Below are 25,317 nucleotides of genomic sequence, written 5' to 3' on the forward strand. Positions count from 1 at the left end.
GTCTTGCTCTTTGCTTTGGTGTCGAACTGCCTTCTAAAAGGCAGTTCCAGGGTCTTGGATTTAGAGAATCTCTAGCAAAATCCTGCTTTTTCTCTCTGAAATTATCTTGCTTTATAGCTGAAGAATCAGCTCTAATTGTCGTTTTACTACTCTGTCCTACGTTTGCTGCCCTCCCACCTCCTGCTCCTAACTCCTTCCCGAGCATTTGCTGATGCCTCCTCACGTGGAGTTTATTGCTCATGAAAGTGCCAAGCTATCAATCTGGGAAATTAGACCTCTTTTTTGTTCTATCGCTTTCCGTGCTGATAGGTCTCATTATTTTGTCAGAAAAAAAATCTCATATTATTTGGTGGTCTTCCCATAGTGTCCTGTCCTGGGACAGTGCAGCAACTCTCCTTCAGCCAGCCAGCCCTTTCTGAGGCCACACACAGTGCATGCGCATGCACAGGAAGGCAGAAAGCGTAAAAAAAAGTGACCTAAAGAAACCAGAAATCAAAGGTTTTGATTGATTACACCATATTTTAAACTGTCACTGCCTTATATAACCCTTGGATTGACCAGGCCTGGGACAGGCAGTGCTGCAGATGCGGTACAAGCTGATTCCCCTTTGCCCTGCGCTACGTGTGCCACAATAGGAGCGTCCGGGAGAGGAAGGAGAGGCCACACAGCAGGAAAAAGTGTGAAGAGTATGAGAACCAGGGGAGGGCACAGCATGGGCATGTGGATATACGCATACACATGTATTTTATTAACCCAATGGCATGCAAAGGCAGCTTTCAAATGCTATCATTTTCTTTTCCTTGGTAGGACCCAGCATGGATGCCCTTTTCTTAATATAAAGCCTTCAGCACTGCTCTAACCTGGGAATTATATTTGTAATTAATCGTGCAAATCTGACAGCTGAAGGCAGAATTGTTCCTTCCAAGGCAGAGCAGGCACTTTGGCAGCTCCCTGCGGATGACTAATGCAGCAGGTAACCTTTTCTTTTCTTGCAGAGCCTTTTTGAAAGCGTTCTAAATACACGTCAATCTTTATTAATGCTGTCACTTCTCCCAGAGACATGCTATCTGTCAGATCCACTTGCTCTTGCACAGAAACAAGTGCTTTCCAGAAAATGATGCCACACCTATAATTAGACCCAAGATACCAAACTGTCACCTGCCGATGGGAAGTGAACCTAGCAAGGAACCACCTAACATACACACTTCTACCATAGTGACACAAGAAATATAAACTAGCCAGTTCTTAAGGTTATGTGAGTTGCAGATTTGCAAAGAGCTATATGAATTGTATCAATAGGAAGGGCAATAGGGATTGCATAGAGTATGAACTAAGTACTTATTCTTCACTATTGATTTCTGAGTAAACTAAATTTTTTCTAAAATAAAAGCTTCTGCAAAGGAAACGTCTTTTTTTTTTTTTTCCTCTTTTTTTTCTCTGGTACAGTCACAAATCCACGGGGTGCTTTGCTTCCCCCTGCTGACACCGTACCACTGCGCAGGGTGGGCTGTGGCTCCAGCCAACTCGGGGAGTAGGAGAGCGGTGCGGATCAGCGCTCCTCACAATTGCTCCAGCGGCGGAGTCGCCTGGCGCCTGCAAAACCTCCAACAGCAACGCAGCCGAAAGGTGCGTGAACAGGCGAGGAGCAGGAATAAAAGCAGCTGAGATCCCGCTGAAGCTCACTACCCGCTGGCAGAGCCCCCGGCAGCAGCGCGTGGCTCTGGAGGGAGGCAGCACCCGACTTTCACAGCGGACTTTCGTCGACGGCTGCGTTTTGTGGTTTCTCAGCCCGATCTTGCACCCGTTGAGGTGACCTAACTCAGCAGCCGCAGCACTCTCAGGTAAGAGCAATTTACTGGGAAGCTGACAGTGTGCCAGGAAGGCTTGTGGAAATAAAGTCAGTGTGGGGCTGTGGTTTGTCAGGAAGCAATTGGCTTTGGATATGAACTTTGGCTACGATGCTCTGAATATTTTAGAAAAAAAAAATCCCTCCAGCAGTCACCCCTTGCTTCCCAGGGCCTAGCTGGGCCATGTGCGCTTGCCATGTCCCAGCAGGACTGTGCACCCCTCATCAGTCAGGAGCCGCTGAGCAGGAACCAGCGTTTTAGGGAATGCCGGAGGATCTGTGTGCTGATGGGCTGCTGTGTCCATCAGTCCTGAGCTAGGGGAGGGCAGAACTAAGTTTGTGCAAGGAAAGCTGGAGTGTAGGACAGATGTGGAAGTGGTTCTCATTTGGGCTGAGTACGGTGGGGCCAGCACGAAGCTGCCTTTAGGATTTTCAGGGGGTCAGGGATGCACTTTTCAGTCAGTGCACCTCTTTTGACCACTGTAACCCAAACATTTGTGATGAGAATAATTACCAGGAAGATAGTTCAAAGCTAAAACTGCCTGAGCTAAAGAAGGGACTAGGCTAGCAGGTCCATGCTATGGAGACCTCCCACTGCTGCTCACTGGGGACAAGTAACTGAACACAGAGGTTTTACAGCAAGAAGCCAGCAATGCAGGACATTGCATTGGTGCCGTGTGAGCAGAGGAGGAGGTCCAAATTTGGCTTTCATCTCTAACTTTTCCCGGTTGTGGAGCACTGTGTGGTGGAACATCTGCCCTGCGTCTGCGCCTTGGTCTGCTGCTGGTCTCAGCAATCATTCAAGCTGTGGTGACAATAGTCCTCAGCAATCACAACCCCCTTCTCTAGCTGCCTGGCTGCTGATTTGCACTTTAGCACCACCATGCATTGGCACGCAGGAAAAGATTTGTCTTTAACCACCCCACCCCCCCAACCCCAGCAGCTCTGCAGATACACTGAGGGGTTGGGGAAAGGGCCAACACATATTTATCCAGTAAATGTAATAGCTCTTCTGAGGGATTTGCCACTCAGATAGGGGTCTGAGGAATGAGTCGATACCATCTCCTAGCGGTTATGTGTATTACGCTCTTGTGTGAGCATGTTTCGTGTGGAGCCATCGTGAATTTGCTTTTTATACCTCCCCTTTTAAAACTGTGTGCACACAGGGCTGATTTACAGCCATTTCTGGGATCTGTCACTAGATGGGGACATGCTCACGTATACTGAGCCTATTCCTCCTTCGGGTTACTTTGTCTTTGCTTTTTTTTCTTTAGTGTAAAACAACAGTAAATTTAGACAGAGCATATGTTTTCCCCTCTGCTTACAGAAATATAGCATTCCCAGCCACACACAGTTTCTGCTCAGGATGATTTGGTATTCAGCCAACTTTCTATTATGGCACTGGTTTTGTTAACATGGCTGTAAAAGTTACTGCTGTAAAAATAATTCTGGTCATGCACATTCACATAAAGACTAATATTATTGATTTCTTTGAATAATTTAGAACACATAATTTGTCAGTAGCCTATGGTATACTCAAAATTAATGCCTAGTTGTGCACTTTCTAGGAATAAATCTATGCCAAAAGTTTTAAGGTTTAAAACTAACATATCATTTGGCTGTGAAAACTACCAGTTTCCCTTTCTCCCTTCAGTTCTCCCTGAGCATGTAACATGCTCATTTCCTTCCTTAAAATATTTGTCAATAGTTGCCATCTACAGGCACAGTGTTTGCTCTTCAGAAGCATCTGAAGAAGGTTTGGTGGCCTGGGCAGAAGGGTTTGCCCACCCCAGAGGTCAGGTGAATGCTGCTCCCAATCTCCAATCCAGTGCATCATTCAGTATGGATGGAGAAGGCCACTGAGATTTACAAAGGTAACTGCAGCAGTTGCACACATGCATCAAACAAGACTTGTGACATGGTGTGTAGAGAAGAGCTGGAGAGGGAGAGCCAAAATTCATGAGGCACCTGATCTGATGTGCACTAGAAACTTGCATATATACATTGGTGGCTGGCTGCTACATGCAATGTATCAGCATAGGTTACTGACCAGGTAGGATGTCCAGGAAAAGCCTCATTCCCTGCTACTTGCTTGGCTGCTCACCAACGGAGCAAGCCAGACCTGCCACAACTACTGCCAACGCTGCCAGGAAATAAACTTAGGAAATAAACTGCAATGCTCGCGAGCAAGGGGTGAACCCCATCCCATTCCCCATGGCAGCAGAGGGTCCTGGGCTGCCAAAACTCAGCAGGACCTTTGCTTGCTGGAGAAGGAAAATTCCCAAGAGGCGGCCGGCTGACAGCATGTCTGTGCCGTGCTCTGCCACTCCCGGTGGGTCTCAGAGAGGCTGTGCAGGGTGTGTGTGGCCACATATAGGCTGGGTGGTGCCAGTCTGGCCTTATCTTTCTTTAATATATATCCAGGGCCTTCTGGTCCCTAGTAGGGTCTGGGCCAGGTTGGGCTATGTGTTGCAGGATGAGAAATCCCATGGGAGAGGTTTCATCTCAGTTTGGAATAGAGTGAGGCTAAATTTTAAATATTGCTTCTTAATTATTAGGAAATTCAGATGGGGCCAGTTTGAGGCACCTGCAGAAGTACAGCTCCCCTGTCCCTGCCTCCTCCATACCTCACCCCTCCTCATTCCCTTTCTTATTATTTTGTCCTGGTTGAAATACAATGATGTTCTTTGCTGGGACCCTAGCAGAGCTGTCACATCAGATATAGGTATAGACATTGAAATACCTACATCCTTGCTCCAGCAGTTGAGCAGACATGACTGGCAGCAACATAACAGTGTAACGGGGTGCACTTGGCCTTATTCACCTTTATCCTAGCAGGCTCTGTGTCCTGTGGACCATGGGGAGAAGAGATATGATTTGGGATGACTGTATTTCTTTAACCATAGCCACGCAAACCCCTTTCTGATCAATATTTCTTCTGCACCTCAGAGCATCCCCAGTCTTATCTTCCCCCACCTATCACAGGGTCAGTGTTGGTGACAGACCTGTGTTGATCCTGGCCAGAGGCTGAGGCTCAGATCAGGGTGAGGGCTCTTTCCATGTTTCATCTGCACTGGATGACATTTAACTGGCTGGTGCTGCCCTGTGTCCTGGCCTGGAATGCCTGGTTGCTTGCTCATCCCTCACACAACCTCATAAAAATTCTTCTTTACAAAGAGCTACTTTCTAATCCAGCTACTTTTTAATGAAAGGCATCTTGTTCTGGGCTCCATGTGGTTCTCTTCACAGTTTTTATTTTATGTTCCTCTTCAGAATTCTCCTCAATTTTAAATTTGTTTTTTTTTTTCCTACCCTTCTCCCTTTTTCTTTACCTAATTCACTTTTATTCATTAAATAATCTCTTCAGAGGTTTGTGTCATGTAGTGAACCTTGCCCTTTTCACTGAGTTTTCTCATAGCAGTTAAATACACTTTGTGCTGCCCTAATCCCAATCGAAATTAAAATAGATCCTTTTATAGTTCTCAGAGTCACAGAATTATTAATTTTCCTCCAGCCTCCCTGTGATCCTGAAGATCTTGCATTATTCAACCCATCTTTTCATTGGGGTCATGTATTAAGAATTGGCTTCATCCAGCAGCCAAGCATGAAGCTGCTGGAAGATAACACCCAATTCTCTTCTGAGCATGAACAGGGGTCTAGTAATTTGGCCACCACTTAGTAGTAACTTTTGGTAGATGTGGACACTTCCACTGTATCTCCTCTATTTACTGAGAAAGACTTGGGTCCTGCACTGTGCAAACTGTATGTGAAGAGTGTGGCAAAAAGCGATGGGCAAGATGAGGAGTGCTAGGGAAAAAAAGCTTTACGTTGCTGCAAACTCTGCTGGGGTGACACGTGTCAAACCAAAGAGGGTTGTGAAGGGAGAGGGTTGATGCCAGCATGGCACAAGAGGAGACTCCAGCTACCAGATGTTATCTGACCCCAGGAATGTTGCCCTCTGCCAGTCATCTGGATTTGTGGCTTCTTTGGGTTTTAGGGGTAGTGAAAGCATGCTTAAGCATGTGGAATGACTCTAGGCCAAAATATTTAGTTAATTAAAGACTGCTTATTATTTTCATAACTGTATTCTTTTCTGTATCCCTACAGACACCCTAAAAGGTGCTTCACCATGACTGCTGGCCTGGAGAAAGCTTGTCACCGGTGCATATCTAAAATTGCCAGCAATGGTAAGGCAGTTCTGGGAGTAATCTCCCTCCGTATTTAAACAGCACTGCAGCTGAGGCAGGTATATAAAGAAATTAAGATGATGCCAGATCCCACCTGAGGCTTCCACTGAAGTTTCCTTTTCTTTCATCCTTTCTGAGGTGTTTTCTCTTCTAGACAATTTTAGAGAAACACTGATAGAGCACACAATAATAATTGTGTCTCTAAAGCACCTGCCTATTGTGGTATTTGGAATATTGCATACCAGTGTAACATTTCAAACAAATATAAACACCATAAAGTACTTAAAAATGACTGCAACAGAAAGCCTAAGCAATACAGTGTTTTTGTCTCCTGTCTCCTCTGTTTCAAGTGGTTTCAAGTCCAGCATAAATATGAACTGGAAAAATGCCTAGTAAAAAGCAGTGCAGACGATCTGGGAATGAATTCCCCTATGAGCTATTCCTGTAAAGTAAAATTACTGCCAGCCGGTGTGGTGTAGCGCCAAGACAAGCCTCTCTGGCTGTGGGCTCTTTGGGGCAGGGTCTTCTCTCTTCCGCTTGCCCAGCGCTTGGCACAGCTGTGACTGGAGGTGTGAGCAGACCTCCTAAAAGAGCAGGCATCATGGGTGAGAAACATCAGTTATTCCAACTGCAGCCTTTCATGGCATTATAGCCTGGGCTCATGTGACTGAAGGCTTCATAATCAACTAGTTCATCTTAATCAGGGTAAAGGACAGAGGTTGGGCATAAAGAGCTGGCTGCTCCTTGGCCCAGATCAACAGGCAAGTTCCTGCTCCCCGAGGAGCAGCTCTGCAGAAAGCAGATTTGTCCTGGGGCTGCATGAGCCCAGGAGAAATATGCTTCAGAGGTGGAAGATTTCATAAGACCAGGAATGCAGTGTAGTTGGCAGGGGGTTAAAAATCCAAGGTTTTAATGCAATGTACTCCCTCCAACTGTCTTTTTTTTGTTCTAAGCTCCAAGTGCCTTTTGCTTTTACTTTTAGGCAGTGACAATTTCTAAAACTACTCAAAGATGAGGAGAAGAAAACTCTTTAACATACTTGACTACTCACCATAATTGATACTTCACCCACACAAATTATTGTCAGTCTACGGCTGTTACCTTGAGGTCTTTTATATGAATATTTTGGCTTCACTTGAAAGGCTCTCAAAGTTCAGAATGAACTTTTATTAATGATTAAGCCACTTAACGCCTAACACAGGGACTTGGACTCCTTCAGACAAAACCACTGCATGCCATCCTTTGCAGAAATTATGCCTCCCAAATTCATTTTATTGTGACTGATTCCAGAATGGCGAAACTTCAACTTCTGTCTAGTTTTTGAGGAGCAGCACACAAGGGTCTGACAGGGCCTTTTAGCATTGCTCCAAGAATGAGGATGTTGCTGCTGCCAAGCTGCTCTTGCTGCTCTGTCGCAGAAGTCAACAGGGGCCTCCACTGGCTCCTGCCCTCCCACTATGGGGACGAACACCAGCATAGATGGCTCGGACATGGGTTCAAAATGCTTTCAGATTACTGAGGTCTGACCCCAAAGGCGAGAGCAGCCAGCCTCCCTGGGTAATCTGGCATGAGCAGGGTCTGTAAAGACATCTTCTGACCCTATCTGGTTCTCACATTGTTCCAGGGGAAAAGAGGGATTGGAAATTGCATCAGTTTCCCTCTCCCCAGCCTCACCAGTCACCCGGAGAGCAGGGAAGAGCTGAGGTGCGTGCGGAGCCTGCGGTGCTCCCATTGCTCCGAGGAGTCCTGGAGAGTGGGGCCAGGCTCGGGGCTGCCCTCCGGCCGGCCGGCCCAGCCTGCGGAGGGAGTGTGTGCTCCAATTCTTGCTCCTACCAGTTACAAGCAAAATGTCATTGTTCTCTGCTGGTATTGTATTGCCATTGGGACTTTAATGAACTGAGAAAATAAATGCTCCTTCTGAAATGTTTCAGATGAATGGGATTAGTTCTGATCTCATCTATGCTCTCTTACACCAGGCGTTCGCTCCTTGATACCCACAAAGTTACCCATCCAGAAGCAGGAATACCATTCCAGGAAACCCGTTGCCTTCAGGTTTTCTTTACATTTAAGTTCAAATGCGGGGTTGGCATAGGTTGCCTGGGTATCAAAGAGCTATTTCACGGTAATACAACCTTTTCTAACCCAACAGTAATGGCACACAGTAAGCAGCTGGAGCTTTTGAGGCTGGATTTGGCCTGCAAGGTATTCTGGTCATACTCCCTCTGTGGCTTTGCACTGGGACAAGAGACCTCCATGGGTATGGCTGTTCCTAACATTTAATCCTCCAGCTGCTGAGTATCTACATTGGTCAAGGGATTAAATTACCCCAGGGATGGGATTCCTGCCATTTGTCCAAAGAGACTATTCCATTAGTATATATCCTACAACATTTCCTGTCATGGCCAGCTCAATCTCTGTTTTCACTCAAGTTCACCTCATTTCTCATTTCTCTACCTTTGGGTCACCCACAGTCCTTTCTTAGTGCTCAGACCCTGTTTTATTTTCTCTTATTTGTCTAGCCAAGCTGAACAGATTTAATTCTCTTCTTTCAAAGTTGTTCATCAAGTCTTTTCTGCATTCCTTCGTGGAAGCCCATCCGATATAGTGACACTTTCCTGTCACTCAAATGCCTAGAAGAGCATGTAAAACCTATGACCTTGCTGGAGTTGGCTCCATAGTTGAGTCTTGCTCCTCCACCCCACCCACGCACACTGCATCCTTTCTCTTCTCCAAGTCCTTGTCAATTCTGTGGAGGATTCCTTCAAATACTGTGAAGGAATAAAATGCGGATGAAAATACCGGCTACGTGTGCACTCCAGTCTGTTACACTGCTAGTTTCCATGATGCTGTACAGCACATTGTGGCACTGCTTTCTATGCCAGTGCTTCCCACACAGAGACTTACACACCCTCGAAGCAGTCACTTAAAGCACTTCCAAAATGAGCAATCAACCTCCCCAAAGAGTCCTCGCCATGCACACTAAGGTCTGGATTAACAATGGATTCTGGTTTTTAATTCCTATTTTAGCTCCTCTGTGCATTCTATGATTTCAAGGGATCCTAATGGAAACATGTACACTGCCAAATGCATCTGCCTCCAGGAATGATCACTTTCTGGCCCCCAGGCCATGTGACCCAAATTTGCTTCTCATCCGCACTGCCAAGAGCTAGCCCCCTTCAGAATAAACTTCCCACAAGGCGTTAGAAGGGAGCACTGTAAATTTACCCCTGAATTTTGCTCAGCTTGCCTGTGCAGATAAACCCTGGGGTAACTGTGGAAACCCTGGAAGCCGGCAGCATCTCATCGAAGAAATCCTTCTCCTTTTTTGGCAGACATAGACTCATGACAAAAGCCTAACAGTCTATAGAACAAACAGCATTTGGGAATGATGGCTAATGAATACAGCACTTCATTTATTACTGTATTTATTGCAGTACTCTCCTGAGCAGGTTGCACTACAACCATATTAGCATACTCTCCAAGAACAGTGGGTAGATGAAGATCTACACTCATAAATCACCTCTGAAAATCCTACGAGAACCTAAGCTGATCTGAAACTTCCAAGCGCTTGGAAAAATCAAGGCAGCAAAATGAAGTCTGGAAATTTCAGATCAGCTTAGATCATCAGTGTTTGCTTTAAAGATAAAGCGAAGTTTTCTTCTTTTCAAATAGTCAAAGGTTCTCTTGGGATTTTCAGAGGTGTCACATTCAATACTGCCTGTAGATCTGCCCTGCACACAGAGAGCTAATCCGCTGTGTGCCCTGAGGCCAGGCATATAATTGGGGACAGCATACGGCAGTGTAACGGAGGGAAGAGAGGAGAGCTGCAGTGCAGGGGCATGGCTGGCGAAAATGTAATCACTCAGGCATCAGAGAGAAGAAAGAGAGACCATGACACACAGCCATAATGTTAATAGTGATTTCAAGTTCATTTATTACCATACGGTGCAAGAGCATGGGGAGACTCCAGCAGGAGTATGAAAACTCAGCTAAATGCCAGATTTATGTCAGCTAAGTGTCCTGCTGGGCGGGAGACAGAGTCTGCACCCTCAGGTCTGATTTTCTTGCCCACAGATTTCAGGGAAATTGCAAGATGCAAAGCTACTTCCTTCCCTCCTTCCCTGATGTGATCCCAGATATGAGCTCTTCCCCTGGCCTTTTCCCAGCAGGTTAGGACCTGTTCACTAATGCCTCCCAAAGCAGGACTTTACCTATGCTAAATGCAGAAGAACAGGGGAACAGCCATCCCACTGTGCACTGCCCTGCAGGCACATGCCAGGGCAGAGGACTTTCCTTGCCCCTGCTTGCCAGCCCATGTGCCTTGACACCAGCTTCTCAGGGCAGATGTTCTTCTGAGCCATGTCTGGAAAATTTTCCCTCACCTAGCTTGTGTTTTTACAGATTATCCACCTTTTCTTGCAACTTTTTCTGGGAATAGGTTCAGGGACATCTCAGACTGGCCCATGAGGTGATATCACTGACTCAAAAATATCACAAGCTGCATGCATGAAACTGCATAGATACCACCTTTCCCTCTGCAGAATTGTGCTGTCCTTACGGCCCTGCGGCAAGTAACATTTTCTTGAGCAATTTGTCTTCAGACCAGAATGGGGCAGCAAAACCCAGACAAATCCAGACAGAATGTGTGTGTCCTGACCAGGGAATATTTCTGTGAAAACCCCACACGTTTGGGGGAAAACAGTCTTTAGTGCTGCTAGTGGCATTCAGAATGACTGCTGAGCTCTGCCAGTTGTGTAGTCGATTGTTGAGAGTCTCACTTTGTTAAATACAAATCTGGAAGCCTTCCCAGACTATGCATCTGCCCCTCCAATTCGAGACCTAAGAGGCTGAAGCTGAATGGGGAGATAATGAGTAAATACATTCCCAGCGACTGCTTTGGGGAAGAGAATTAATGAGCCATTATCTTTTTCTCTTGAGCTGCGAGCGGTCCCTACCTCCTATTTCTCCCCTCCAAAATCAAGCTGTTGGGTAGACGCTAGACAAGTGCAAACCCAGACACCTGTGTGCCAGATGCGCTGTTCCACATACCCCTGTGCCCTGCTGAGCCTTTTACAGAGCACGCTGCAGCATCCCTCCCTAGGGAGCACAGGCACTAGTCACTGCACAATTAAGAAATGACATAATTTCTCCTGCTACCGAGCTCCTTGTTCCACGCTCATGCAGCACAAGCAGAAACAGGGGAAGGATATGAAACCTCAAGCAGGTTGACCTCTGCTCTGAGACTCACGCTGTGACAGTGCGGTGATGGTCCAACAGTCCTGACGGTAACACCAGCCAGTTGATGTCGCTCCTGCACACCTGAATTGCATTCATTTGGGTAATAGATAAATGAATTATCCAGGCAATTGGGCACTATTGGAACGTAATGTTCACAGGTGTGTTTAGAAGCCAGCTCAACTATAATAACATTGGTTCAGAATATGAAACTAATACTCCAGATAATGTAACAGCAAGAGTGTCTAGCATGAAATGTGACATTTGGTGAAAGGGGAAATTCTGGGCAGAATTCATCTAACGAGAGGCTGTCAGTGTTTGAAAGGGCTTAGTCAAGTGTAGGATACTATTGAAACAGAGGAAGGATTTCTATACTGTGCAGCATTCAACAAATGGGAAAGACTGAGCAAAAATGGGTGCGTGAGACAGGCCAGCAGTGACAGGAGAGGTTGGCATAAAGGAACAGAAGTGTTTTCTTCAGTGCAAAATATCATCAGTCTCTACCAATTCATAGATGTATTAAACATGCTACTTTTGAGAAAGATGTTTCTCAAGTGCTGAAGTACGAGATCCTCATTCTCTGCTGAGAAAACACAGGCAGTGTGTGCATGGGGGGACACGGTGTGTTCCCAGGAAAAGTGACTGCGGATCAGAAAACCTGGTGAGTCTACCCTTGAATTTTGATGATGTTCCTATGCCCTCTGTCTCAGTCTCTCCTTCTGTGAAATGGAGATAATGATGTTTGCTTTGCTCTGGAAGGCACCCTGACAGCTCCAGGTTGGCAGTGCTGTGCAGTTACCCTGAGAGGCACTGCAGATAGCCAAGGGCCTGGCAGTGCACCTACTCCTGCCCGGAGTGGGGAAGGCACGTGTCTCGCAGTGGGTGCGATTCGGTGGCACCGAGTGTGCAGGGCTGCTTGGGAACTGCATCATGCTGTTTGCTCGGGGAAGGGTTGGTCCCAAGCTATCACTGAATGCTTACTCTGAGGTTCAAATTTGTTTCATAAACCTCCAAGGGGACGTCCTACTCTTTCTCTTTTCCACGCCCTTTTCAGCCCCTCTGCAATCTCTGTCTGCCTCCACTTGCTGCCACTTTGTCTCCTTGGGTATCTACTTATAAACTTCATTTTCAGAAGTACTCTGCAGGGAAGCTAAGCACTGAATTTCTTCATTATGTTTTAACCTCATTTTGCCAGGCAGTGTTTCACTTCAACATTGCCAAATGGTCATGATTAGGCACAGAACTGACAGCTCTTGTGAAGAAGACAGGCCCTTCACATTGCTCTTGATGCTATCGTTTCTCGCTTTCTGCAAAGACAAGCATTCAACCACCACAGCATCGGCACACACTGGGAAAGTTTCAGGGCTCAGAGACACCAGCAGCTCTTTCGGGAGTAATTAAGCATCTCAGATCAGATCATACATGGGAACAGCTTACGAGCACCCCAAGAGCATCAGTCCATGCAGCTTAAGCAGATCTATCCCTGTGACAAGTCCCACTCCTTGCAGCAGGGCTACCACCTCTGTGATCATGGCCTGAGCTGGGTCAGGAAGCCAGGCCAGCCAAAAACTATTCATGTCTGCAATAAAGACAGTTTATTTAGCTATCAGTGAAAACTGAGTGGAATGGCATTAAAGCTGCTGTTTGCTTGGCAAACTGTTCTGGCTCATCAGTTGCCATGGATCAGCTCGTGCAAAGTTACTTGCTACTGAACAGTAATCTGTTGGTGTCTCTGCTGCTGATGCAGGCTGAGGTAGCAAGCACTGAGTACTTGTCCTTGCAATAAGACAGCTAGGAATAGTAGCAACAAAAGCAGTTTGTGTCTCTCATCCTGTTATTACTGGTGCAAGGATTAAAAATGTATCAATTAAAAATGGAAGCTTGAGTTTTGGGGGAGCGATAAACCCCTTGCTGGGTCTGATCATCTTGAATGCTGCACAACAAACACAGTGTTCTCACCCCGTTGCTTGCTACACAGCTATATGTGTAAACAGCATCTGCAAAACATTGCATCGAACTTCTGTTCTTTAAACTTCAACCAGTCCCAGTAATGTTGTCCTTTTTTTTTTTTTTTTTTTTCATTCACAGTATGCTTTATATTTGGGCTCCTTGCTTTCCTGGCTTTACCATTGTCCATGGCTTTTACAGGTAAGCTGACTATTAAAGAAATGTAAAAATAAGAGCTTCCTGGCACTGTGTGACAAGTTAATGCAACTTCTGAGAGAAACAAGCTGGAATTTGATTTATAGCAGCTAGTACTCTTGCCATAGATGTGCTCATGTAACTGCATTAAATATTTTGGGGTAATCGTTAAAGTCTCCTTTGGAGATTCTCTGTCACAGGGAATACAGGTCTCTGTTAACTCCTATCGAGCCCAGGTGGGTTAAATTTCCAGTACCAGTGATTCATATAAAGAGTATAATCAGACTAACATCATAAATATCACCTGTTCTCATATTTAGCCCTTTAAAACTGCGTATTAATATTTTAGCTTCAGACACAGAATCACAGCACACACTATACGGTAGGGAGGAAGCAGTTCTTGAACCTGAGCCTGTTTGTCTTAAATACTTCATCACTGTGTCACCTCAATACAGGGTAGGACACAGGATGTTTGGAGGCCTTAACAATATATTTTCATATCCAACGATGTTTACATTTCTTTAAATTTAACCATCCCTTTGAATTTTCTGGTTTTGCATTGCTCATTTTTGCAGCATTTGAAACACTTTCCCAATTTTTTTTTTTATGATGAAGTTGCTGACATGTTCTGAGCCCTAAGCCTATTTTAACTCACTTTTTTTTTAACTGGAGTATGACTTTGGCATAATTGCTGCTTAGGCTACTGACACCTGGCAAAGTGCTGTGGGTGTTTCTGTTCCTTCTGTGGGAGGAAGCTCCGAATCCGACAGATGAGGAGATTTCATTAATCTGGATCTCCTCTGTATTAACCACACTGCAAAAATCCTAGAAGCGCAAGGCCGGAAGGGGAGAAAAGATCATCGAGTCTGCTATTTCTCTAACTTTTTGAAAGTGTGACCTGTTTTTTGGCTTATCTGTCTCTGTATGACCCCCTGAAGGCTGGATTTGTGAGTAGCATTCCAGATCAAATATTTAAGAAAGGAAAAGCATGTATTATCAGCTGCATAATTTTATACATTTATAAAATGTATAAGGCTCTTATCTTCTTTCTTAGGCATCATCTTTTCTTTATCGTTAATATAGACTTCTTTAAAAAAAAAAGACCTTTTTCTAACACTTTGTGGCTTCCTTTGGGCCTTTCACATCCTCCCTGGGGTTGCGATCCACACTTCGAGAAAAGTTGATAGAGACATCAGCCAACGTCCACTTTCAGACAGGATTCGCATGTTCCCAGCGTCTCTGACAGATGTCTGATTTGTCCTTACTCAAGGAAATTCCATAGCTTCCCAAGGAGCCTACTTCAGCATTTTATGGCTCTCACAGACAAAATATTTTTCCCTATATCCAACCTAAATCTTCCCTATGGCAAATTAAACAGATTACAACCTGTCCTACACGCCATGATCACAAAGATAGATTGGTCACTGTCCTACTCACAACAACCTTTGAAGTATTTGAAGGCTGTTATTACACCCCCACTCAATTTTCTCTTTTCTAGAGATTTCAAAAACCCAGTTCTTTCAACCTGACCTCACAGGTCATTGTTTCTATAGCTTCTTTGCATTTTGGCTTCTCTCTGCTGGTCTCTGGCCAGTGTAACTATTTTTTCCCCCTCAAAAAATGTGACAGAACACAATACTCCAGCTGAGACCTCAGGAATGAGTAGTGCAGAATAATTAGCTCCTCTGTTTAACATGCAGGATTCCTGTAAATACACCTCATAATGAAATATACTCTCTCTGCACCAGGTCATTGGCTCCAATTTAGTTTATGGTGCATTGTAAGTCCAGATGCTTTTTGGCAATGCTGCTCCCTATCAGACCTTTCTCATTTTTTATTTACATTTACCTTTTCTCTCCTATATGTAGTGCTTGACTTTATCGAATGTCATCTCATAGATTGTGGATGGCTTTTTCCAGTCCATCTGGATCACTTTTAATTTTAAGTCTTGTCCTCAAGAACCTTTGCGATCATTACAGATTGGTGTCCTTGAGAAGTTGTTCATCTTCTCTCTCATCATTAATGAAAGATGGTGCAAATTAACTCTGTGGACATGCAGATGCTGTGGGCAAGATGCATCCCACCTGGCTTTGGACTGTACACATCTGCAGCTGTAACCCTGTGTTTCCCTTGGAGCCAGTGAAGAGAAACAGGCACTTCTGACAGCTCAAGCCATACTCTCTTTTAGGTGTCTGCATTAGGATGAGATGACTTTTAAGGGCGTCTGTACAACTAGCCTAGCTGTAGGCATCTATATTTGGCCAGATCCTTATAAAACATGTTCAGTAAAGATTGGTGCTGCTTCCTTTATCTGGGCCCTTGTGAGTACCAGAGATGACTGTGGTAGGACTCTGATTAGGGAGTCCTAATTAGGAATTAGGGAGTTCTAATTAGGGATTAGGGAGCAATTAGGAAGCAGGGAGATGTGCTGAACTGTTACATCTCAACACTTAGGCTCTTATGCTTATCCATGACTTAAAATTGCTATTTATCCCATAAGAGGATTTTAGCTTTAGCTTTTTGCGAGGCTGAATATGCCTGAGCTATGAAATAGGAGTAGGAAGGTATCATTTACACTGTGGTACAGCTTGCATACAAGTTGACAGCTAGCCTTCTGGAAATGAATCCAAGGCTGGAATCTGATCACTTATAAATATCATTTCTTAGGAATATTTCACAATATCTTTAAGATCAGTGAGGAGTGGAAAGTGTATGGTAAGATATTAGCCTGGAGCTCTGGGTATCTCCTGCATCAGTTACAGAGCCTTTTTTTTTTGCAATTTACTAAAATTAAGAGATAATGTCACTGTAATATAGTGTTGTCAGAGGATATTGTTTTCCTGCAGCTACTTATCTGCAAAGGCATTTTTAGGAAAATTAAATGTCAAAGCAAAATGCAGATATTTATTATCAAAATGAAGCCCTTTGAGTTTTTGATAACATTCTTTTACAATGATCTCTGAGAATGACTTACTGATGTGTCTCCAGTCATTTTGTCCCTTGCTTTCTCTAGAGAACAACTGTGAGATATTTTCAAATGTTAACAGATAAATTATAATAATATTAGTTAAAACTCAGAGATGAATAACTGGTAGCCCTAGCAGTAATGACACACTAACATTATACAGTCTTAAAATTTTGTGTAAGTCAGGATACAAGAAGAGGACTTAGCAAATTTTCCAAGCTCTAGACACGTTATATCATTTAAGCTACAGATTGTTTAACAGCTTTCTAATTTTTACTGGTAGAGATGATACTTTTTTTCACCAAACATTCCAAAAATAGTGATGGAAGGACTGCCTAGATTTTTTTTAAATTTGTTTTTTTTTTCTGCAACAATGAAGGATTGCTCCAAGTAACATATTCCTGCATGTTGTCCAGATTACCTTTATATACAGTGATCTCTTTGGTTAGTTAAATCACATTCGAAAGCTGATGACATCTTTTTCTTAATAGCCGGTCTAAATTTTCCCTTGTTCAATTGTACCTCAGTACCACTCCTCATACTCATACCTACACCAAATTAAATAATTCCTCACCTCTCAAGTGCTCCCAATAGTTGTCTGAAGGGTATTCTCATATTCAGCATATTAGCTGCTTCAAGGGAGCATTGAAAACTCTGACAAGAAGCAAAGCTTTGATCTCTCATGGTCCATCTAGTCCCACCATTAGCAGTCAAAGGAGAACATCTCTGGTGCTCATGGGAGAAAAGCTCTGGCACCAACGCGCTCACACTAGTTTTGGTGTTCCTGAACAAATCATGCACACGCTGTGTGTGAATTGGTTGGTACATCATGCATGTGCCTAGATTTCACTGTGACAAGTGTCAGTGCCCATCAGTCAACTGTAGGTCCATATCTCTTATTCACCCACGACGCTCTATTTTTTCAGTTATTACTGTATTATCCCCTTTCACCACCTTTTTTACCATCATATCTGCCTGGAATATTCTCCCCCAAATTACTAAGTACCACTACTTGTCATTCAAATCCTTCCCAAGACTGATGGCTGTCGTGCTACATGTATGAAGTGACTCCATAATAGACTTGTCTGGGAAACAGAATCTCAGCTCCATGAAAAAATTGGCACGTTTTCTTGAATTCTGTCTCAAGTCAAAATCTCAGTAATACACTGGAAATACCAATCGCCCAGGTTCCTAAACTGAAATATACTCCCTGAGATCCCCAGCCTGCTGCTTTTGTGGCAGGTTGTTACAGGGCCAGGACTCTGGAAACTGTGGCAGATGCTTTCTGAAAATGATTTAATTCTTGCCGATTTCCCTTCAGCCTACTCTGTAAAGCTGGGAGTCTGGGCAGGTCCCAGAATGACCCTCAGTGTTTGATAGTGGCAAAATGGATAAAAATTACAGCCTAGGAATAGGGGACAAGAAGGCACAGAGCCCGAGTGCATTTGAGTCCAGCCCTTTTCAGTTGTGGGAAGGCTAGTAATAGATATTTAGTATGAAAGAGTTCATTGGACTCCACAGCCCTTATACACAGCAGACCACAAAACACTTCCCTGCATCCTATGACTAACATAATATCTATTGTAAGAAACCAAAAATCCACAGCACCTATACTACACTATGCGAGAAGGACAGGACATCAGCAATGTTCTGGACCAGTAATAGCAGTGAATTTGGTAGGCAAAATGTCAAGGTGAAAAGGATTACACCTGCAGAAGAAGGCAAAAAAACCCACTGGTACATCTTTTCTGACCTCAAGCCACCTGTTCAGTTATAATCCTGAACATGGGGGCAAGATGTTCCACCTGAAAGATGTTTAGACCAGCATGTTGCTTACAGCATCTTGTGCCTAGATAACCCCAATGCTTCAGAGGAAAGTCGAAAATCCTCCTAGAAAACAAATCATACATCAAGAAGAAGAAAACAGAAAATTCTTTCTGGCCTCCACAAGTGATCAGCAGAAGGCCTGAAACATGGGATCAATAATAGTAAAACTGTGGTGCAACAAACAGTTTAAAATTGACTAAAGACACCAATGGGTATGACACTTAGGCGGGGGATTCATCTCAGCTAACTTTAACTGTACAGTCATAGAGAGAAAGAGGCACTTTCAGGGCACAGTTCATCTGACCTATTTTAAATGTCTATCTTAGGATGAGATGAATTGGATTTTAGAAGTGTCTATTTCTCCCTATTGACTATAAAGAGAGTCTAGGAAACTAGTTCAGATATGGATGCCTGCATTGCAGACATCTAAATTTGGACAGATGAGTCTCACTGCCACAGACCTGTATCACAAGCTTCAGTGTCTAATGCCAGCATCATCCTTATACTGCCATAAAATCCCTTCCCTAAAACTTACCCAGCTTTCCCTTTCTAGCAGTAGATTTGAGGGTTGTCAGGATCCTTGGCTCCATAACAACCAGTGCTTTAAGCCTCCAGCAACCCAAACATCCCGGAAATTCGGGCTTCTCTGGTTCCCTATTAGCTGCCTGGGAAGCTAAAATGGTTTCAGGAGCTCCCATGAGCTCTGGCTCCCAAGTTTCAGGGCATCTGACTCAGGAACACACCACACTCATGGGAGCTAATGAGCAGGAAAGGCCTAGGAGAAGCTTTTCAGAATTCCTCATTTATAGGAACAGTTTTGATTTTCAATGGAATTTTCTATTTCTGATGAAAATTATGCTTCCTTCAGATATTCCTGACCAGCTAAGTTTATCATTCATTTAACAAAAATACAAGAGTTGAAGCCAATGCACCTGTGTAGATGGCTTAGATGAGTAATGCTGTAATCCTGTTGTGACCCTTTATGCTCTCTCTTCCTTCTCCTGCTGTATGTTTGTTCCTGACCCTCACTACTGTAATGTCAGACACAAACCTTATTCAGTTCAGCCCCCGTTGGATACAAGGCTTGGGTATAAGAACACTTCACTTACAGGATCTTTACTTTTTACAGTATAGAATGTTGCACCATGTGATCACTTGAGATAATAAACATTATTAATTTTTGCTAATCAGGAATGAAGTTTTTGGAAGACTGCCCAGTTCAGCCACTAATCCCATTATATCTGTTGGTGGGCGGCGTGATTGGCAGCTTAAAGGTAATGTGCCTTCTATGTGTGAAAAATATTTTGTGTGATTAGAATTTGACATGCTGGAGTTATGACATAATGATGGCTCCAGAAAGCTGTGCGCATGCAGCACTGAAGACAGCTATCTGGATTGAACCGTGTTTGTTCCAGCACTGAAAGCACATATCAATCAAGTGAGGCTCTAATGAGTTTTATTCAGTGTTGTCCCACATATTGTGGTGTGACTTTCTTCTAGATCACAGCATCTGTGTTACCATCCCTCCTGATGTAAATGACTACAAAACATGGAGGGCCATGATAAATGGGGTCCTGTTTCCTCAAGCAATCCTCCAAGCCTGTCAGGCCTTTCTCCTTCATTTTCAGATATACGGGCTGAACAAGGGGTGAAGCTATTCTAGTAGCTTTGGGAATGCTATAAAACTACAGGTGTTTGTACACAATCCTTTGCAAGCAAACACGAGCTCACTTTATCCGCACTCCAGCCTGGCTAAAAGCAATGGCAATGCAGTAGCATGGCCTTGTTCTGGAGTAAATATATTCTGTTTCATAGCAGGGCTCATTAATCTAAGCACAGCATTTTCTACCACAGCTACCTGTCTTTCAGGGAACTGTGCTCACTTACATCTTCACTGAGTCAGTCTGGTTGACAAGCAGAGACATCCCCATATCCGTGTTACAGCCTGGGCACTATAAAGCTATAACAGGGTTGTCTCCAGGGCGAACAATAGCTCACTGCTGACAGGCACTTTTCCGACCATGCCAGCTGGCTGCTAGCAGACACGGATGGGCTTGTCCTAGACTGCAGCCAGTACTAGTTCAAGCCTTCTCAGCAGTATTAAGCAAAACTCCTTTTGCTGTCCCAAAGATGTTCCTGCTAAAGGAAAGAAAAGGGGTAGAGCTGAAAGAAGAGTCTCAGAAAACCACCACTGGGGGAATAAAGGGGTAAGGACAGTAACTGCTGCTGCCAGAGGGAGTGTCTATACTGGTACCATCTGCTGTTCCACAGAGCTAACTGGGGCAGCAGCAACCCAGCACCCAGCCTGGCACAGGCAGAGCACGCAGGGTGGACACGGAAGGCCAGGGCCTAATGCTCCAGGGCAGGGAGCCTGTACCTCCATCAAGAACCCACCAGTCTCTTACTTGACAGCAGTATCCTTGTATATTGTAGCCGGTAGACACTGTGGACAGGAGCTATCTACGTTCCCCTTTGATAATGTTTCTAGCCCCCTTCCAGGATTGAAAGAAGGGAGAAAGAAGAGTATTCTTCTGCAAGTCTCTACATTCCCTTCAGCTTTACACAGTGGTAACCAGACCGCAGTACATTGCTTGGAAAATAATCATCCCCCTTGAGGGCCTTTGGGCAGTAAATAAGTAAGTGGAGAAAAAAAAAGAAAGGGCTTAATCTTTTCATAATGAATTTGCGATGCTACGCATTCTACTGGCAAATGCTTAGTTATTTGATCACACCATTGGACTTTTCTGTATAGTCAAAGGTTCGTTTAGTAGTAGTTTAGGAAAAATTAAATGAGAATTGAAAGAGCAGTCGCATGCTAATGAATTGAAGCCCTCATCAAAAATGTTGACCATGTGTTAGCTATTGGTGATTTGAAGTCAGTTTTTTTTGTCTTAAATAAAATGGTAAGTGGATCAGTTAATATTCCTACTGAAATCAAATAATGGCTTGAATGTGGCATCAATGAAAGCAGGACTGGGTATTTTGCAGTCTAGCAATACATTCGGTCAGAAGAATTTGTTTTACCTAACTCATATGCCATCTCATGAGGCATGATCTTTTAGCTAAACTCCAACTGCCTCAGTTCTACCCTCTGTTATACTCATGAGTCTGCACTGAGTTCAGTATTAGCTTATGGAAACTGTGACTAAGCAGTTTTTTTGGCTAACTTGAACTCTTAGGGTTAAAAGGTCAGAGAGTGTGTATGGGATAAGACTTGAAAGAACACTGTCCTTCCTTGGACTCCATTTAGTCATTTTGGCTCAGATCTGTATGGATCTGTAGCTTCCTCATCTGTTTCCTCAGTATCTTGATCCTTTTAAAAGGCCCTGGTAACCTATATATATGCCCACCAAGGCCACTGAACCATTCTACAGAGCCTGGAGAGACCTGGTGAATTAGTGTCATGCTGCTTCATAAGTGTATATTCTGCAGTTATTAACAACGTGAGTGATAGCCAGAATTTGCGTAACTCACAACTTGCCAAGGCAATGTACATAAGAATCAAATATGCCTTCCATTAATTGCTTAGATGCATCTGAGATCCATAAATCCACCTGGGAGGTTTCACTGACTTCCTCATAACCATGCTCATCTGCCCGTTAACCCCATTCCCTTTGCTGAGCATGATGGCACTTGAGTGCAGGCAGCTACCTTTGTGCTGGGCTCACCTCAAAGCTAATGAGCTAAATGGACCTTCGTTTCAAGCCACAGGCCTCCATGTGGAAACCTCAGACCTACTGGCCAGGTGGGTTTACCCCTCCTATGTGTCAGGAGCCTGACACATAGACAAGAAAAGATCACCTGAGAAGAGGAACATGCTCTGCTGGTCTGAACAAGCCAACCAGTCTGAGCACTCAGCTGTGATGTGAGAGATACGAGTGGAAACCCCCTTCTTTGCCCACATTGAACATAAAACTATGTTTCTCACAAACCTATGAAAGTGTGCCAACCTCTGGGCTAGGAAAACAGCTGGTTTTGCCAATAAATATTTAAACATTTATCCACAGTTGAACAGCTGCAACAGGGAAGAGCAAGACAATCCTGTTCCCAGGATGCCCTGGATCCTGGCACTAGGCCTTGCTTCTGGAAAATGGGACACATAGACTAAAATCCAAACCAGGCAGAACATAGATCCAAATTGGTTTTTCCCTAGCTCAGGAAAGTGTTTTCTCCACTGACTAGTGGAGAAGGAAGAGAACAAAATGAGGGGTGTTCTTCGTTCTCATTTCATGCAGAAAACTGAGCACAGAGTACAACTCCAGGAAAGAGAACACAGCTGAGAATTCCTGCTCAGACAGTATGTCCTTCCCCATAGCTGCTAATAAATTTAGACCCTTTACCTTTCTCTCTGAATTTAATTCCTGGTTGGCCAAGGCAGCTCCTTACTCAGCTGTTTTCTTAAAGTTCCTTTCCCAAGGACACAGCTACCTCCAGGGAGCCTTGCGTGGGAACCTGAGTACCTAAAAAGGGATTGAGGCTTCCACAAGGCAGGAGGACAGCTGGGGATTTGGGATTACAATACCTAGTGCCTTGAGGACCATGTTTCCAGGGTAGCAAGGAAACACAAGATTCACAATGCTTGGCCCAAATCCTTGCATAGGTACTCGTGTTTCCTTCAACAGAGACCATGACATGAAAAAGACAAGAACTTGCTCCATTTTTGTTGTCAGGCCTCCTGTAAATAGTTCTCCTAAATCTACCAGAATTAAGAGATTCATTTAGGATACAGAAATTTGAAAGTTTCTCTGCACTGTCATCATTCTACCTACATACCTTGTATTGGCAAGACTAAACTAGAAATCTTTCAAGTGTTGCTGATGAGTCCTACTGCATTTCACCAGACCTTCCCAACCTCATGGTATTCTATCTATTTCTCTCCTGGTTCTGACTGAAGGTGGGGATGGAGCAATCTGAGAAAATGATGCTTAACTAAAGAAAATTTGTCAGAATCATTCCAAGTATGTGAAGAAATTTCTTTGGGGCTTAGACGGAAGTCTAGACCCTTTATAGTTTTATACAAGCTCATTCACCTACACAGCGATAGAAAATAGAGCTAGGGAGATAAATCATTTACTGCAAAGCAGGAAAACTCTACTCAAGTCATTCAGAAGTTCCTCTAATCTGTAAAATTTTCCAGTGCAGGAGCTACTGTCATCTTCCTACATAATCTCATCTGTTCTCATGCCTTCCCACCCTTACTGTTGGCAAGTTTTTCCCAATGTTTGGCCTAAATCTGACTGGTTAATAAATTGCAGGAAAAAAAACATTCTTTTCCAGCAGGATCTGCCTTGTTCATTGCTCCTCAGCTTTCTCTTACATGACTTCCCCACATGCAATTTTAATTTGGTCCAAAAGCTGGCAGTGGCCAGATGGTGTTCAGCCTTTTCACAGCTAATCTATTCATTTCCTTTTCTTCCCCAATGCCTCCAGGTGACTCTCCTGCTGTACGACTCAACCAGGATGAGGCAGCTGCTTTCCAAGTCTGTTGTGATTGATGACGATGATGACGACGAATATCCCTGGAGGCAGAACGCTCACAAGTACTACATCCACCTGACCCTCAGCCTCTTCCTCTTCCTCTGGTTCATTCTTGGGAACTACTGGGTGTTTTCTGTGTACCTGCCAAATTTCATCCCACCTTTCCACCAGCCTCAGGATTACTGTGATAAAACCCTGTACATTTTTGCTGTTGGTGTTCTCATCATTAGCCATACTGTTCTCTTTCTCCTTATCTTTTGTAGCTGCTGCATATACTGTTTTTCCAGGCAAAGATACTCTTCTGAGGAAGACTAAACACTACAGAAATAAAGCCCTAGATGTTTGGGAAAGGGTGTACAAGAAGAAAAGGCAATAATTCACCCTTGTGTACATCTGTGTTGTACTGTTGCTGTGTATATGTATGATAGCTGCCAACTGCAGGAGGAAATTGTAGAATACCATACCATCTGGAAATAGCTAATCTGGAATACAGCATAGTCATGTAAAATTGCTGCTAGAGATGCCAGGGTGCACTCTTTCTAACTTTTACATCCCTTTTGTAACTGTTGGATGTTCTATTTCGAGTGTCAAATTCTGCAGTAAGCGCCTGCAGATGACAAACTCTTCTAAACCCAGGTCTCCTTATGTAATTTCAGCATAGTACACCTTTGCCTATAAAAGTAGCCATGTTGTCCTCTTCCCTGATCTGAACACCTTCATGACCTTGCTGAGGTATGTTACTGGCCATGCATTACAGATGAGGAAACAGATGTGAAGAGATAAGGGGTTGTACTGAGACCACCTTGCATGGTGCATGGACTTCAACAGTTACTTAGATGCTCACCAGAGAGCTATTCACACCAGTGTGAGACCAGTCAGTAAGCAGTTGTAATAGCAACATGCGCATGTATAAAAGGCAGCCTGAATATGGCCCCAAGGTCTCTCTTGAACTTTGAGCAGGAAGCATCTGTGTTCACCTTTGGTGCTAAAACAGGTAGTCTGAATATATCCATCAGAAACTGAGCCAAGGCCACACTGTAAATCTTTGGCAGAAGCGTTAACCTAGTCAAGAGCTACTGAGTATCAGATCAGTGCTTCAGCATTCCCCAGCCTGGGGTAACTCCTCTTCCTCCATTTTTGTACAACAATTATTTGTCAGTACTGCACTAACACAAAGATGGTTGGCAAGCCGTTGTGATTAAGTTTATAGAAAAATTGATGATGTTGGTATTTTAAATATAACACATGATAACGACACATGGGGGGGATGTGAAAATTTCAGATGGACATGTTTACTACAGCATTTCTCTGGTTGTGGTGTGAGTGTATATTTGATTTGTTCACATTGGTGCTGCACATATGGAAGTCTATACTTAATGGACGGAGGTAATGAAAGCACCTATTAAGTCAACAGCAGTGTCAGCTTTAAAAACACCAGCATGCACAGAGAAAATTGTTTTGTGGCATGTAATGGAACTAGCCCATAACTGGTCCTGGCAGATTGTTATTTATGTGTTGATGAATGCAGTGTAAAGTGCTCTTTCTGCTTTTGATCTTATGCAGTTCTGTTAATACGGTGAAAGTGGAGGGGGTCCTCACCACACAAGCATGAAGGCAGCCCCAAATAAGGAAACCGG

General features: G+C 44.0%; 1 protein-coding gene across 1 annotated transcript; it reads left to right on the forward strand.

The window, feature by feature from the left end:
- The first annotated feature begins 1,422 nt into the window (after positions 1-1,422).
- On the forward strand, positions 1,423-24,045 carry TMEM272 (transmembrane protein 272). Its single transcript, XM_067289670.1, has 5 exons — positions 1,423-1,841; positions 5,954-6,033; positions 13,357-13,416; positions 19,394-19,476; positions 23,633-24,045. The coding sequence occupies exons 2-5, from the start codon at positions 5,976-5,978 to the stop codon at positions 23,993-23,995; spliced, it is 564 nt and encodes a 187-aa protein (XP_067145771.1). The 5' UTR covers positions 1,423-1,841; positions 5,954-5,975; the 3' UTR covers positions 23,996-24,045.
- Positions 24,046-25,317: the final 1,272 nt, after the last annotated feature.

The sequence above is a fragment of the Apteryx mantelli genome, chromosome 1, assembly GCF_036417845.1.
Source record: "Apteryx mantelli isolate bAptMan1 chromosome 1, bAptMan1.hap1, whole genome shotgun sequence".
Taxonomy (NCBI): Eukaryota; Metazoa; Chordata; class Aves; order Apterygiformes; family Apterygidae; genus Apteryx; species Apteryx mantelli.

Coding starts and splice junctions, on each gene's coding strand:
- TMEM272 (XM_067289670.1), top strand. CDS start 5,976: ATGACTGCTGGCCTGGAGAAAGCTTGTCACCGGTGCATATCTAAAATT. Junction 6,034..13,356: donor ATCTAAAATTGCCAGCAATG/GTAAGGCAGTTC, acceptor TTTCATTCACAG/TATGCTTTATATTTGGGCTC. Junction 13,417..19,393: donor ATTGTCCATGGCTTTTACAG/GTAAGCTGACTA, acceptor TTTGCTAATCAG/GAATGAAGTTTTTGGAAGAC.